Source organism: Ambystoma mexicanum, chromosome 12 (genome assembly GCF_040938575.1).
Source record: "Ambystoma mexicanum isolate Mex_15411 chromosome 12, UKY_AmexF1_1, whole genome shotgun sequence".
Taxonomy (NCBI): Eukaryota; Metazoa; Chordata; class Amphibia; order Caudata; family Ambystomatidae; genus Ambystoma; species Ambystoma mexicanum.
Genome location: NC_090936.1, coordinates 479,785,183 through 479,801,508, shown reverse-complemented (window position 1 = coordinate 479,801,508; position 16,326 = coordinate 479,785,183). Strand labels below are relative to the sequence as shown.

Below are 16,326 nucleotides of genomic sequence, written 5' to 3'. Positions count from 1 at the left end.
AGATATTGGTCCTGAGGAAGGCATGGCTATGTGACTGTCATCGCCGGAGCCTGCACATTGACCAATGTTTGATGACCGGTGAACTTCAAAGGGTGTAATACTTACAAGTGGAAAAGCCTTTGAAGACTTCTTAGTATGTTTGTACAAAAGCAATAGAAATAAGTGTGAATTAATTTGGCATTGAACACGGTACATTCGGCAATCACCATGCAATTATTTTATTATTGCCAGAAATGTGGTTTGTAAGGATTTACTATGTATTTCATTCATCATTTGCACTTTGACAGGATGCATTGCACTACCATATTTTACTATCCAAACCTTTAGATTCTTTTTTCTGAAGTCCAATGTCAAACTACTGAATGATTATCTCAATGTTTGATTGACAATAGTAATGATATTTTGGCTAACATTATAATAGTGGCCATAGGAATTGCCATGTTTAATGTTAATGGATCTGGTGTCATGTGGTACTTCATAAAACGTGATGCAGACATAAATGCATACATTAACACAAACACAAACAAATACACCATCTATGGGCTGTCAACATAAAGGAAACACAGTCATTAAAGTATGTAAGAGAATGACTGCACAAATGAGAGAGATAATTGAAGCTGATTAGCTAATTGTTAATAATTATTTATTATGTCATTACCTATAAAGCGCACATGCCTTAGCAGACATCTAAGCGCTGTACAATCCAGTACAAATTACAGTAAATACAGCAGTTAAGAAATTGTACAAAAGGGTAAGCAAAATATGATACAGAAGAAATGAAAGCAATATAAAATACAGCAGATATTAAAACTACCAGGCCCATACGTTGACACATGACTGGGGGCACTGGCCAAACATCATTGGAATAGTAGTGATGTGAGCCTCTCATCAACATATACTGGTTTTACCTCAGGGCTTCCCATGGGCCTGGCCACATGTCCTACTGAGACTTCAGAAAGAAAGGGTTAATTTACGGTAGAGTGTCAAATCTGATTGCTTCTATTTCATGAACCAGGAGCTGATGTCTAAGGCTCATGGCACGGTGAGGAAATAACCACATGTGTAGCCTACACACTACTGATGGAAAGAAAACAAAGGGGTTACTCGATTGTTTGGGGAAATGATGTATTGAATGCAGGATGAACAATCGTTTACAATGTGCTCTTCCCAATAATATTGAAAACAATGCCTACTTGTGAATTTTTCAAGCCAATAATGAGCTAAATAGGTGTTTGTGGCAGTAGACAGGAGAATAAAGGTCAACTCATTGGGTGTCTGGTCAATGACGAGGAGACTGAAGGGCAGCTGGAGCATTCTTCATCCAAAGATGAGGAGAATGAAAGTCCACTCTCTGATCAGACCAACATTGTAAAAAATGAAGGGCCAGTCCAGAATAATATGGGCCAATGATGGAACGAATGAAGGGAAACTCGTGAGGTGCTTAGGAAGTGTTGAGGGAAACAAAGGCAACTGAAGAATCGTTAGGAACAATGAGGAGGAGAAACAGAGGAAAGCTGAGAAGTGTTTGGCTCAGTCATGCAATTAAGTACAATTCAGTGTGTTTTATGAAGTAGTTGGGCCAAAGTTATTCAAAACAAAGGCTCATCAGTGGGGTTTATGGGCAGCGTATTGAATACGAAAGGCCATATTTTAGTGTTTGGGCAATAATAGGTACTTTGAAGTGATCTTCAAAAAGTGTTTGGAGCAATGATGGAAAAAAGAAGGTCCCCTCGTAAAGAATTTTGGTCAAGGTAAAGGTCATTGAAGAGCACATCATAAAGTGATAGGGCCAGTACTGAGGAGAATGGATGGCCTTCGGTTAATGCTGATTGGAATAAATGATGTTGGAATGCTACCAGACCTTGAGAAGGGACCTGGGGGAGTGGGACAAGTATGGAATCAGTCTGTGACCTACAGGGGCAGTTTTGAACAACTTTAGTGAAATACTTGAGCCAACATTGAGGGTAATAAATCGCCTCACGTGGGACGTCTGGACTAATTATGAGCACATGAATTGCGAATGGAGTTCATCTTATCTGAATGAGCTTTACCAGATCTTATACTAGCAAAACAAAATGGCTGACAAGCTTGTAGGGCATCATTCTGCACTCATCCACCTCATTGATGTTGACACTGATATTGATTTATTCCACCACTGTTTTGATTGGCTTGGACCACAGAGAGGTTTTCTATACTGTGAATTTCTTCAGGTAACCCATTGCTTGGGGTGATACCTGAGGTACCACAGAGCCTGTTGTATTTCCGCAGCACAATAACAGTTACCCACTTCTAGCTGAGGGTGTGAGGGGTGAGCACAGAGAATGTCATAGAGGCAAAAGTCACAGAGCAAGTGTAGACAGATGGCCAGGAGTGAGGCACGTGGTATTTATGTCCTGTCCAGCACCACTGTAGAAGGCATGGACAGCCCTTAAGAATGTCAACAATGCCAGTGGTAATTTATACATTACAGCATTGTATTAATCACCTGTTCTGACTGAATGCAGATACACCACGTAGTTTCAAAAATGCATCTGACATTAGGGAACAAAAACAAAAAACAGGTATGCACGAGCTGTTTGAGTTTAGAGTGTTCCAACACAACATGTGTGAATGTGTTCCTCCAACGCTGACATCAGAGAATGACTTGTGAGTTGTGTGTGTTCACATGTACCGCAGAACTCAGATAATTAGATCTTTTGCTTGTGAGTGTGATCTAGCTAGACTGCGCAGAGTGGCTTATGCATGGCAGCTCAGTGTGTTCAGGACAAAGCATTGGGGTTGTGCATGTTTGTGTTAGGATGACAAATAGGTGTTTGTGCGTGCACGCGTGTCTGTTGGAGTGTTTTAGCCACAACATAGACCTGCTGTGTTCTCACATAAAGATGTCGAAAGCAGCCAAAGCCAGATCAGAACATATATGCAGGCAGAATGTCTGGCTGTGGCAGTCCAGGTGCAAGACACACCCACACTTCAAGTGGACACACACACGCAAACACACTGCCATTCCGCTAGCGCATGAATGAGTGAAACTCCCTTATTCTGATTGTTTTTAGAGTGGGCACACACCCACACACAAACACAGACCCCACATATCAGACTCTGACAGCCCTTCAACATATGCATATAGACCCATCCCATTTTGGAAGTGCCACAGCGCATGCGCACACAGAACAAACAGTCTCATGTTTACAATATTAGTGGGCACAAATTAATATCTGATGCAAGTTCCCTTCCTGAAAACAAAGAAACGGGCTCCCACTCAAATTGATTGAATACATTATTTAAAAGGACTAACACGATGAAAGGTTTATACATCTCAAAATTATTAAAATAAAAAAAAGAATATTTTTTGGTTTTGCTATTCTATCGTTGACCTATAAATATCTCAGGATATGCTCCTAGGTGGAAATACAATGGTTAGCTGCTCCAGACAGGGCCATTGCTACTGCGAAGCCTGTTGCCCACCATCCTCAGCACTAATCCAGCATCTTTTCTGCTCTCCTGCCTTCTTTCTTCTTTTTTCTGGATTCTGAAAGAAAGAAGAAACATGCATTCATACATGCGTACATATCAAAGTATTTATAAACTAAGCTGTGCCTGCAGAGTACTGCTACGGTGCATGCAACCATGATGTATTTCTTACACACAGCACACACTGTGATTGGCGATGCAGGCATCTGTTTTAACACAAGAACAGAGTAAGAGCAGTTTCAGTGACAAGAGTGGGAAACAGTGAGGTAAGGAGTTAGTATTGAAACACTGTGTGCATGTCTTTGTTGGCTGACACATATAATGGGAATTTGAAACTACAGTTTACAAGATGGAAAGTGCTGTTGATGGAAAAGTCAAGAATCAAGGATGATGCCATTTATGTCATGGAGGCCACTGGGAATCTGTGCTTCTCCCTGCAAAATACAAAACCGAACCCACCAATCAACAAATTGATGAAATATATTGTAGAATAAATGGAGCCCCTAAGGCAGATACATACACTTAATGCATAACTCTCTGAAGATGTAAAATAATGTTTTATAAAGATAAAGTTCAGTGTACAATATAGGTACTAGCAAAAAGTGCCTGTAATTTGCGCGGGTGCTGTAGACAGACATGATAACACGCTCATCAATTGTTGATAATCATGGCAGACATGGCGGGGAGGCGAGAATTGGCGTGCTGCCGCATGATGGGACCTTCTGTGTGCTCTTTCCACCAGTCGCCTCACCCTGGCATGGTCTTATGTTATGTTAATGTAATTTGTACCGCGCACGTTCACCCAGAGGTATCTTGGTGCTAGAGAGTGAGGTCGACAGTCATAGGTCAATGGCTGGAATAAACTAAAACAAACATAGGGACCTTAAAATTCTGTTCTTCATGTCCAGGCGCTTGAAATTAGCTCTGCCGGGTTTTTTCTATGACCACCGTGATGTTTTGCCGCTTCCATGCAACGGTCTCACGTGTGTAGGGGCTGAAATTCGGGGAATGTGGTGGGGTGTCCACATGTAATGTAGCCAGTGACATCTAAAGGGTCCTAACATGTAACTGTGCACACGTATGTGCAGGTTAGTGGAGCAGTGTGGAATTGTATGAGGAACAAAAACAAACAGATTTTCTATTTTAGATAGATAGATAGATATAGATAGATAGATAGATAGATAGATAGATAGATAGATAGATAGATAGATAGATAGATAGATAGATAGATAGATAGATAGATAGATTTCATGAGACCGTCAGTACATGTGCGGTAAAATGAGTGTGAAGTTTGCACTTCTGGCAGCACACCAGATGATTGGAAACTGCTGGCTAAGTCACACACCCATTTATGATCTCAAACTTTATATGCCATAACTATGGCGTACGGGTCAAAACCACGAAAAAGAGACTCTGCATTTAGAAAAGCTACATTGTATCTAGATTGTGTCTGCAACAGAATAGGATGAGCTAACAGTGGAGATTTTGCATGATGGTAAATATTGTCATGTTGTGGGTTTGCTCAACTCTCAGTGAGTGAACCTGAGCAGTGCATCCCTTCCGATGTGGATATTCAAGGATGCGGTTTGGATGCATGATGCTCATCGATGTTTCTCAGGTCTATGGTAATAGGCCTAATGAGACTGAAATATGTCTGCAGACGCGTGTGTCTCATGCAGAAGGGATGTGACCTAGCGGTTTAGGCTGGACTGTCGCTTTTTGGGGTGGGACCATACCTGATGTGCATATGACCTTTCCCCTTTCTGTAATGGCTTGGCAGGTGAGGAATGATGGTCCCGGGGTTGCCCAGAACAATACCAGAGGTTAAAATGAATACTTAACCTTCCAGCCATCACCTCTTTTGTTTTGCTTTAGTCACCCTGAGTGGGACGGGTATGCCCAGATGTGGGTCCCCTGCCTGCTGGGCTTAGAGACTCAAGCTACTCCTCACTGATGATGCAGAAACTTGTCTGGGGATACTTGTGGTCTCGTGCAGAAGGGATGTGATCCAGCAGTTTGGGCTGGACTGCCACTTTTGGGGTGGGACCAAGTCTGATTTGGATATGGCTTTTCCCCTTTCTGTAATGACTCGCTGGTTAAGAACGATGGTCTGGAGGGTTGCCCAGAGCTTGGCGGTGGTTAAGATTAATTCTGAACCTTGCAACTATCAACTCTTTTTTTGCTTTAGGTCTATGGTGATAGATTTAAGCTCAGACAAGTATGTGTAGGCTTGGTAAACAACCAAGTGTTCATGATCTGAGGCGTTTGTTTTACTCAATGCCTCAATATGTGGGTGTAGTGTTGCTGTGCTGTGACAGTTCATCTCCATGCCTGACCTGGAATCATTAGACCAAACTTTGCATTATCTCAATAGAAGACAGTGACCTCCTGTGGTACTTGAAATGGGCTGGTCCTGTCATGCTCTCAGTACCTGCCTCTCTTTTTACAAAAAAGGCAAGGAACAAGTATGTCCCGCAACAAGGTGGAAATACTTTCAATATAAGAGTTTAAGCACTGTTTAACATGTCAAGTCTCAAGGTGCGCCTCACACCAAGACATCAATACTCATGTACTTGTTGCCATAGACACTTCATAGTGTATTCAATAATTTCAAGTTAGTACAGCAATTTGAAAACCGAGTAGCCAGCCAACACATGTTTCGAGCTTTGCTCTTCTTCAGGGCTGTACTGCAGTAAATAACATGTGCGATAACTACATCCAAATAAATTCTGAATCTTAATTTCTGATTTTCAGATTTCTGATCAGAGGTTCCTGAGAGAAGAGGTGTCCTCCGATTAGCTTTTACAAGTTCTTCCTTATGTTCCTTTACTGACTTTCCAACGTGTCCTCTTCCTTTAATGTGAGAGTAGCAACACTTCTCAACATGAGTGAAAAAAGGTTTCAGTGGGAGAGCATTAGCACATATCAACAGGAGGATACCAGCACCCCAGAACATGGATCCAATACATTAAATGAGGGTACCATAACTTCTCAATGGGGGCCCAGTACATTCAGACATTCAATAGAAAAGTAGTGGCACTTCTCAATGTGTATCTTATATGTTCAATCGGAGAGTACTTGAACTTATCAACATGTGCTTTATACTTTTATTTCTGCCAAGTTTAAAGGTGGGCCAACACTAATTGGGAGTTGCAACATATATTTCCTTCTTTTTTGCCACTGCATGCATGTTGAGGCCTCATCTTATGGAGCGTACACATACTTATCTGAATAAGTCACTGGTGCGGATGCTAGCATCGAAAACCACTCTCTGCATTGGCTGCCAAAGAACCTTCCGGAAAATAATTGTGGGCTTCAAATGCAAGCCCTGAATGGGTCACTTGTATTTGAAGTACTGTCTTTCCTTCTAAGGATGTGGACCAATGCGCCTCATTCCAAGTACGGTGGTGCAGTAAAAACAATCGCCAACATCGGCAGAATTACTGCCAGCAGAATTACCGCCGGTGGTGATTCTGCCAAAATCATGGAAAATGGGGACTAACACTGCCTAAAACACACCCAGGGCTTAGTTAAAGACTGTGCGGTCCTAAGTACATTCATGCCGTTGAGGTACAGAATCATAACACAAAAGAATGGTATTGGAGAACACAATTAAAGAAGAAACGAACCAATCATCTTAGAAGTTATATGGAACACACATGCAGACTGTCCCTAAAATGAAGAACACCCTGTCCCTATCCCAATGGATCTCTCCCTAGGGGACGGGTGGTGCACCAACTATCTAAAAGGGATAGCAGAAAGGAATCTCCCTCTCCAACGATCAAAGAATAAAATATCAGATTCAGGTGACCTGAATCTGATATTCTGTTCTTTGATCATTGGAGAGGGAGATTCCTTTCTGCTATCCCTTTTAGGCTAACACCACCTACCACCACTTGTGATCCGACAGTAAATCTATGGGACCAAGTGGTGGTAATCGTAAACCCGGCGGGAGATATTATGGCAGTTCTGATGCCAGAATATCACCAAACTCATAATGAGGGCCAATGTTTCTTAAGATCCACAGGTAGAGGGAGACTGTTCCGAACAGTGACAATGAAGCAGGGATGGTCGGAGCCTTTTCCTGTGTTATTGCCAGGAAGTGAAATGTACTGTACATTTATACAGACGATTGGCCAATCTAAACACTGTAAAAGAGAAGTTATTATCAGTACATATCTCAAGGGCATTCCTTATATTTAACTTGGTGCAGTGCTTAATGGTGTGGGTGTTTGCCAGGGCTCACCCCTGGCACTTATTTCTGATCCCCAGCACTTATTGACTCAGACTCAGATTGATTATGAAGTGAGTATAGCCAGAGCATCCATCAACCCCAATGAGCAGGTGCAAGCTGTGTTTAACCCCGACATGTGTCGACACTCTGGTGTGCAGCTGTGGGTTGTGGCAGCAATGATGTGGATGTGGTACTGCACGCCCCCAGTTTCACAAGCGTGCTAGAAAATATAATGCCCCAGACACTTATTTTCTTCCAAATTAAGCACTGCATTGGTGTAACAATAATACAAATAATAACAGGTATTTAGCACAGCATGCTGGATTCCTCCAACTTCTAAGCACAGGAGGGGTTAATGGTTCAGTCACCCTCACCATATGTGTACCTCTGATCTTCAGACAGCATGTTGATGCCTGCAACAGGCACAATTACCTACTGAGGTTTTCTACGACAATGCTGCCTTTACAAAAAATAATTAAACATTTTTTATTTAGTGCTTCATGCTACATTTGTTCTGCATCCTTTCAATAAAAAAGGCAGGAGTGATTATTCCCCAAGTGAATGGTACTCATTTTGCTGACATGGTAAGAAAGGCTGGATGCACTGGCTACAATCGAAAATAGGGAACGCACACAGAACTATGATCCATTTTATACTGATCATGCTGATTGGTTAGTTAGACATTTAACGTAAGGTGCCCTATACCACAGATCATACAAAAGTGGGTCTTAGATCCGTAAATAATGATTTATGAAGGGAAAAAAGATTCTTTGGACCTTGGGTTTAGTTCAGTTGGGGAGGATACAGGAAGACGTAGGATACATTTCAGGTTATCGGGGAACTGGGGTGAGTCTAGCAAAAGCATCTAAGTGGTTGACATGTTATAGATGGAGATAGTCCCTGCTCTTCATTCTTTGTGATGCATGCACTTTATTTTTTGGAGATAGCACATGCACTTCACTTTTTTTTGGGCGTAGTGCATGCACATTTTTTCAGCGGATAATGGATAGTCGTTATCCCCTGATGGGTTGTCTCCACTTCCTCTGTGCTGCACTTTGGGCTAACCTGTTACCAAAGAGGAGGCTGGGTCTTCTCCTTTAGAGTTTACTTGTATGACCATGGTAGGGGCATTGGGATGTAACAGAGATGCTTCTCTCCGTTGACTGCCTGCTATGTTGCCCCATAGTCTACAATAAGAATTGAATGGACAGCCATCCCCTGCATGCATTTTCAGGAGTAATATACAGCATAGGGCGTTGGACTGACATATACTGAACAACATTTGAGATAGCTGTTTTTGATTAGTTGGTATGTAAAGGATAAGGGGCTGGATTGTAAGGAAAAGGAGCCATTATTGAAAGGTTGATATCTCTGGAAAAACTGTCAACTGTCAAGACGTCAAGATGTCTTGTCAAACTAGAAATTATATTGTGCCTCCTATTGCTATGAATATATGTATATTGGCCTACGCCAAGCTGCTAACAAGCTGCTTATAAACTACATGTGAATAAACTCGCATTGCAAGGTCCTGACCTTAGAAACCATGTAAACTGTCATTTTGGGTCAAGCCGCCATTTTAGGTTTTCTTGCTCTATAAAGTCACCATGTGAGCTAAAATGGTAGCCTATGTTATTCAGAACAGAACTCGATTGTCATGATCTCTGTACAGCTAATGTATAACTTGCCTGCAGGCCACTTGTTAGGGTAATGAGCTGAGACCTTGTCCTTCTGCTGACCTGTGTGCAATGGATTACCTGTATCACCGAAACTGATCTATAATTGAATGAGAACACCTGCTTAACTATATTGTATAAATTAAGTCCCGCATTGTAATGTTAGGCCTAGAGCATACATTATTACCATTTCTTCTTGTTAATGTATAAACCTAAGATGAACTAGATTTGACCTGGCAAGGGACCCTAGAGCAGTAACCTATTTATGGAATGGTTAACCCAAAGGAGGGCTGAACAGCAGGCTTGAAATGTATAAAAGCCTGACTGTTTCAATGAATATTTGCACTCACTGAGCACACCGAACCACGCCGGAGTTCGCTGTGTTGTACTGAGGGTCGATAGCTATCTGAATTTTGTTCTGTTCTTTTGTAACTGGATTCAGTATAAAATAAAGTACTTTGTATGTTCCTTTGTAACCTGTGTTTGGTGTGTTTCCTTTTTGGTTACCCTGCCTCATATTATTTCCTTGTTTTCACAGTTGGCGCCCGGAATAGGGACCCTCAAGATTGATGCCGGATTATTGAAGGGATCGGACGGTGTGACATAACTGGCCCGACTGAACGAGACGCGACACCTCAACAGCGCTGCACGATCCGTTCCCTGGACGATAGCCGTGTGGTCTGAGACGGCATCTTGACGAGGGTCAATTTTTTGAGGCGGGCAGATTTGCCGAAATCACCATACACAAGGTAAAATTCGTTAGGTAAGTCCTTTTGTAAACTGATCGGTCCTCCTTAGGTTTGGTCATGTGAGTAGTTACCCGACTCTTAATTCAACCCTGACAATTTGAATTTGGCACATTGTATCTGCAGACACAATTATTGACCAGGTAACACCGAGTATTTGAGAAATGCCTGGGAAATTGTCTAGCTGCTTTAGGGCATTAATCCGCAGCGATAGACAATCTTTGGAATTTAGCCGTCCGGCACCACAGTAGGGGTCACCTGCATGTACTATGTACTGTAAGCATGTCATTGGAAGTGTAGTATTTAATAAAATTTGGCACAGACAAACCAGACATGCCTCCGAACTTCAGTGGCCAGTCAATGGTAGTTTGGAGATCCCTCGTATTGAATATTTAGAGTCAGTCTTGTTAAAAAAGAAGGCCAGACCTGCAGCATTTGATGTTTTGCAAAATTGGAAAAGAGAAGCGTTGCAGCAGCTTAAAAGTAGGGAAAAACATGTGCGCCGTCATAAAACAAATGCTGAAAAGGCGTTGTTATATGATCAGGACAAACAGTCTGAGTCGGTTAGGAATATGGACAGGGCTTTCCCCCTCGGTATTCAGAAAATCTATCCTTCTAAAGATTTTCATGTTTCTGATGAGTTTATCGACAAATTGTTAAATGAACGAAGCCCTGGTGCCTCTGCACCACCTCCGTATGTTCCTCTTCCTCCTGCTGTACCTCTTCCTGCTGTTATTCCTGCTCTTCCTGCTCAACCTGTTGTTCCTATTCCTCCGGTTGTTGTTCCTCCACCTGCTCCTCTGCCTCTTCCCATTGCACCAGTAATAGTACTGGTGCATAGGGAAGAGGCAGAGGAGCCTCCGTTGAATTTGCCTGCACCCTCACTCCCAAGTAGTTCTGTACTGCTTGTAGTTGATCAGGGTGCGGGGTCGAGGATTGTTACTCGTAATACTGTTCCTACAGAAAAGAAACAGGATTTGTTTGCATGGGCTAAGCATTGTATGGAGAGAGATGATCGAGCTAATGTTCTTGCCACACTTTCTAATATGGATAATTTTCCTGAGAAAAATGTTTTCATTGAAGGTTTAGGGATTCATTTATGTGTAATGTGGGGTAAATTAAATAATGCAGACCTCCCACAATGGTTGAGGGACCTGAATACTTTAGCGTTTTCAAGAGACACTGTGGAGAAGGTACATGAGCATGTTCAGAGGATATTTGAGTATAGAAAGGAGTTGGAAAGGTTACGGAATGAGGATGACGAAGAAGAAAGTATGTATGTACAGAAACGATTTCTTCCGTGTCGTAAATCGACATCTGAGGAGGCGTGAATTTGTACAAAAGATGCGATTAGATGGATTTCAGACATATCGATATCTCCAGTTGAGGTATATGACACATACAGTCAATATACGCTAGAAATGCAGAGGAAAGTGATGCAGGTAATGGTAGAGTACCTGCAGGATGAATGTTTAAAGAGAAAGGTTAGTTGTCCCACAGAGTTATTGAGCATTTATAAGAGAGCTTTTTCACTTGACACTTCTTCAACTGCTTTAGCGCTCGACTTAGCTCTGTTGCTTAGTAAGCGTTCGGAGTTGCCTACATCTCAGTTGCCTATGAGAGAGGTTCCTCCGACATTTGTACCAAAGGTTGAGATTCCTGCTAATGCTGCAGCAGGTACACCTGCTGTGGACATTCCTGCACATTATGTATCGCAGTTTGTTCACGTCCCGTTTTCACGACAGGAAGTGAATACTATTAGACAAACTATTCCTGACATTAGGAAAAATCCGACAGGGTTCTATAAAGAGATAGAGTCCGTTTTGCAGTCCTCAGTGTTTACCCTAGGCGACATTGATTTGCTATTCCCTGTACTCCTGCCTGTAGATTTGTGGAAACAAGTTAGAACTATAGACGAGTACCAGGGTTGGGAGATACATGGGCTAACATAGTTAGCCTTGATAGGGAAAGGCCAGCTGGTGAGAGACCACCTCAGGTGATACTAACTTTGCCTGACAGAATCATTGCAAAACTGAAAACTATAATCCCCGAAAAGAGAATTATTTGGGACAAGCTTACCGCCTGTGTCCAAGGAAAATCTGAGGGTGCTACCGAGTTCTTTAATCGGTTCGAACAGGTATTCTCGGATTTCAGTGGACAAGACTTAGGCACAGAGTCTGGGAAAAGATTATTTGTGGACAAATTTGTACGTGGATTGCTGCCTGACATCCAGTCACAAATTATGTCTTCTGAGAGCGCTTGGCAGGCGAAATCCCAATCAGAAGTACTGCACATGGCTCAGTACTACGAGAACCATGTCAATAATGAAAAAGATAGAGTCGAGAAGAGAAAAGGTGATTTGAAGACTAAAGTATTGTTACAGCAAATTGTTAGAGGCCCCAGAGGGGTAGTTCGCAGATTAGAGGTCAGTATGTTCCACAAGGGAATGTGCCCTTGAGTCCTGTGAATATTAACCAGTGTGCCTATTGTCGCCAGGAGGGTCATTGGCGTGCACAATGCCCCGTCCTTCGACAGAGGTCGAATAACACATTTGGAAATATGGGTAGACGATCCAGAGGTCGCCCGCGTGTAGGGGGCCCTGGTAGAGGCCAGTTTTCGCAGGATCCCCAACAACCTTTTTCACAGGATAATCAGACTTCGAGTGTGGATACTAGAAACATATTTGATCATCCTTCTGCTGCATATCTATCTGAAGAGCTTCCTTTTGATGATATTTTGTTTCGTTAGGATTGCCCGAAGCAGGGTTTGGAACCTACACCTATTCCCGTTAATCAGAAAGGTCCCTACGTTGAAATGGTAGTGGGAAATAGGAAACATCAATCTTTGATAGACACTGGAGCACAGAAGTGCTCCATTGATTATTCTCGGGTTCCAAACATTCCACTGTCAGGGCAAACCAATGTTTCTGTAGGGTTTTCTGGCACATCAGTTGTTTGTCCGGTTTCTTCACCGGTACCTATTTCTTTGGGTCCCTTTACGGACCACTGTCCATTTCTCTTGACTTCGAATTGTGGAGAGAATTTGCTGGGGTTGAATCTGTTGAAGGAATTAAATGCGGTAATTCATTGTTCTTCTGATGGAGTGCGTTTGACGATTTCACCACAGCAATGTTCTGTTTCGCAATTCTTGACTGGACCTTTGCCGCCAGAATTCAGTAATGTACCAGCGTGTTTGTGGGCAGTTGATGACAATGATGTCAGTGTTTTGCAGATTGAGTCTGTTAAAATAGTTTTGAAACATGGAATTAAGCTGCCCCGTATTCCACAGTATAAGATCTCAGTTGAAGGCGAGCGAGCTTTGAAGAGCATTGTTTCCGATTTTGTGCATCGTGGGGTGATTGAGGAGATTGCAGGAAGTTTGTGCAATAGTCCGATTTTACCCGTGTACAAAAAAGGTGATAATGCAATTCCATTTCGTTTTATAATTGATTTACGTGCCATTAATAAAGTCGTCGCTCGCAATTTCTAATTGTGCCTGATGTGACGACAATATTAACCATGATTCCAGCTACGGCTACTCACTTCAGTGTTGTGGACCTAAAGAATGCTTTCTTCAGTATTCCTATACATGAGGATAGTAGATACTTGTTTGCGTTCACCTTAGGGGGACGCTCATTCACATTTATTCGTGCACGTCAAGGTTATACTGAGAGTCCTAGTATTTATAGTAGGGCTTTGAAGGAGCAGCTTCATACCCTTGGATTGCCCCCTACTTGTACGTTGCTCCAATATGTTGATGATTTGCTTTTAGCCGCTGACTCTGAGAGCTCTTGTAAAGAGGGCATTGTGTTGTTGCTCATCCATCTAGCTAAGTATGGCCACAAAGCTTCGCTCAAAAAGTTTCAATATTGTTGCCAGGAGGTCGCCTATTTAGGCTATCTCCTGTCAAAGGAGGGAAGAAGATTGACACCTGAAAGAATAAAACACATTTCTGGCATGTCTGTCCCAAATACACAAAAGGAAGTTAGAGCCTTGATAGGTATGGCTTCTTACTGTAGTTTATGGATCCCAAACTTCTCACTAGTGATAAAACCAATGTTGGCCTTGACGAAGAAGGGTATTTCTTCGCCATTTCCATGGAATACGGAGCATCAACATTCATTCGAGTTGCTCAAGACTGCATTATGTTCGGCGCCAGTTTTGGGCACACCGAACTATGAGAAGGCCTTTGTGTTGTTTGTGCATGAATGTGATGGATGTGCTTTGGCTATATTAATGCAGGAACATGGAGGGAAGAATAGGCCATGCGGTTACTACTCTTCCGCCCTTGATCCTGTTGCCTGCACTTTGCCAAGATGTTTGTGCGCTGACGCTGCTGCTGCTGCGTCCGTAAAACAGAGTGAGGGAATGGTCCTAGGCCATGATTTAACCCTGATGGTGCCTCACTCTGTAGATATTCTATTGAACAAAACCCAAACGCAACACCTCACTTCCGCACGACTGACAAGATATGAATTAATCTTGTTTGCTCCCCACATTCAAATTAGGAGGTGCTGCGTTCTTAATCCGGCTGAACTCCTACCTTTCCCGCAAAATACTGTTTGCGGTGACGAAGAGTCACATGACTGCCTGTATACTACTGAACAAGATACAAAAGGCAGAGTTGATTTGAGGGACACTCCTTTGGATAACCCACAAGGGGAGCTGTTTTGTGATGGCTCCTGCTTCAAACTACTGGATGGTACATCCACAGCTGCTTATGCAGTCACTTCATTGAGTACGGTTGTGGAGACCAAGAGAATTACGCATAACTCTGCACAGGCCGCAGAGATTATAGCATTGACTCGAGCTTGTGAGCTTTCCGAAGGGCTAACAGTAAACATATATACTGATAGCCAGTATGCCTTTGGGGTGGCTCACAACTTTGGGAGACTTTGGTCAGAGAGAGGGTTTTTAACTTCGCATGGCACCAAGATCCAACATGGCTCCCTGATAGTACAATTGCTTTCAGCGCTTGCGCTCCCTAGTCAGTTAGCAATCATTAAGTGCGCAGCACATCGCAAGATTATAGATGATGTAGGGAAAGGGAATGCGTTCGCTGATCAAATAGCTAGACAAACTGCCTCTGATCTCTTCACGGAGATGTATGTTTCAAGGGAGACTGTAGATGCCTATGCAATGGATGAGGGTGTTGGGTCTGTACGGGATATCCAAGCCGATGCCACATTAGAAGAATCCAAGAGGTGGGCTTAGGGCTTGGGGAAACTCGATGATGATGGGTGTTGGGTGGACATGGTTGAAGGGAAATGGTTGCTTCCTAATGCCTATATAGTAATGATGGTTACCATGGCACACGGTCCCACACATGTGTGCGCTCAACAGATCACGAGAATGTTAGAGAAAGTCTGGTTAAATGATAAGATTTCAAAAATTGCCAGCATTATGTCCAAAATTGCATGATTTGCCTACAACACAATGTGGGAAAGGGGACAGCAACTCCAAGAGGTAGCTTTGGGCCTCCTTCTGTCCCGTTTGAAGTGATTCACTTTGACTTTATTGAAATGGAGCGATGTAACAATCTAAAATATGTCCTTGTGGTCATTTGCGCCTTTAGTAAGTGGGTCGAGGCTTTCCCTGTTAAAGACGCTACAGCCATGACCACTGCAAAGACCATGTTAAAGGAATTCTTCCCACGGTTCGGTTTGCCGAGAGTTATCTGGTCGGATAATGGTCCGCATTTTATCGCTGCTGTAATTCTACAGATATGTACGGCATTGCAAATTGACAAACGATTCCATTCGGCCAGACATGATCAGAGCGCCGGATTAGTGGAAAGACAGAATGGTATCATAAAAAACAAGCTCGCTAAAACGTGTGCCGGCACCAAACTAAAATGGCCGGACTCCTTACCGATCGTGTTACTTTCAATGCGGACAACCCCTCAAACTAAGACTGGGCTTTCTCCCTTTGAGGTGGTAATGGGGAGACCTGCTAATATTTGGGGTTTGCCTAAAAGCTGCGCATTGCGCAATGTAGAAAATGTACTTCTCTCCGACTATTGTAACCAATTGACTAAAAACCTGTTTTCAATTTATCAATAGGTGCGAGAGGCATTGCCGGTGAGGTACGAGGGCCCCGGTCACAGTCTACGACCAGGGGATTGGATCCTCGTTAAATCCTTCGATAGAGCGTCTTGCCTCGCACCACGTTGGAGGGGCCCCTACCAGGTGCTCCTGGTCACT

At 42.9% G+C, this 16,326-nt stretch overlaps 1 protein-coding gene across 1 annotated transcript in view; it reads right to left on the bottom strand.

Annotated features, from left to right (window-relative positions):
* Positions 1 to 626: 626 nt before the first annotated feature.
* Positions 627 to 16,326, bottom strand: part of PTN (pleiotrophin) — a 297,343-nt gene continuing 281,643 nt past the window's right edge. Inside the window, exon 5 of the mRNA XM_069628761.1 lies at positions 627 to 3,529. Coding sequence (XP_069484862.1) covers positions 3,477 to 3,529 — 53 coding nt within the window. The 3' untranslated portion in view covers positions 627 to 3,476. The remainder of the gene's footprint in view (positions 3,530 to 16,326) is intronic.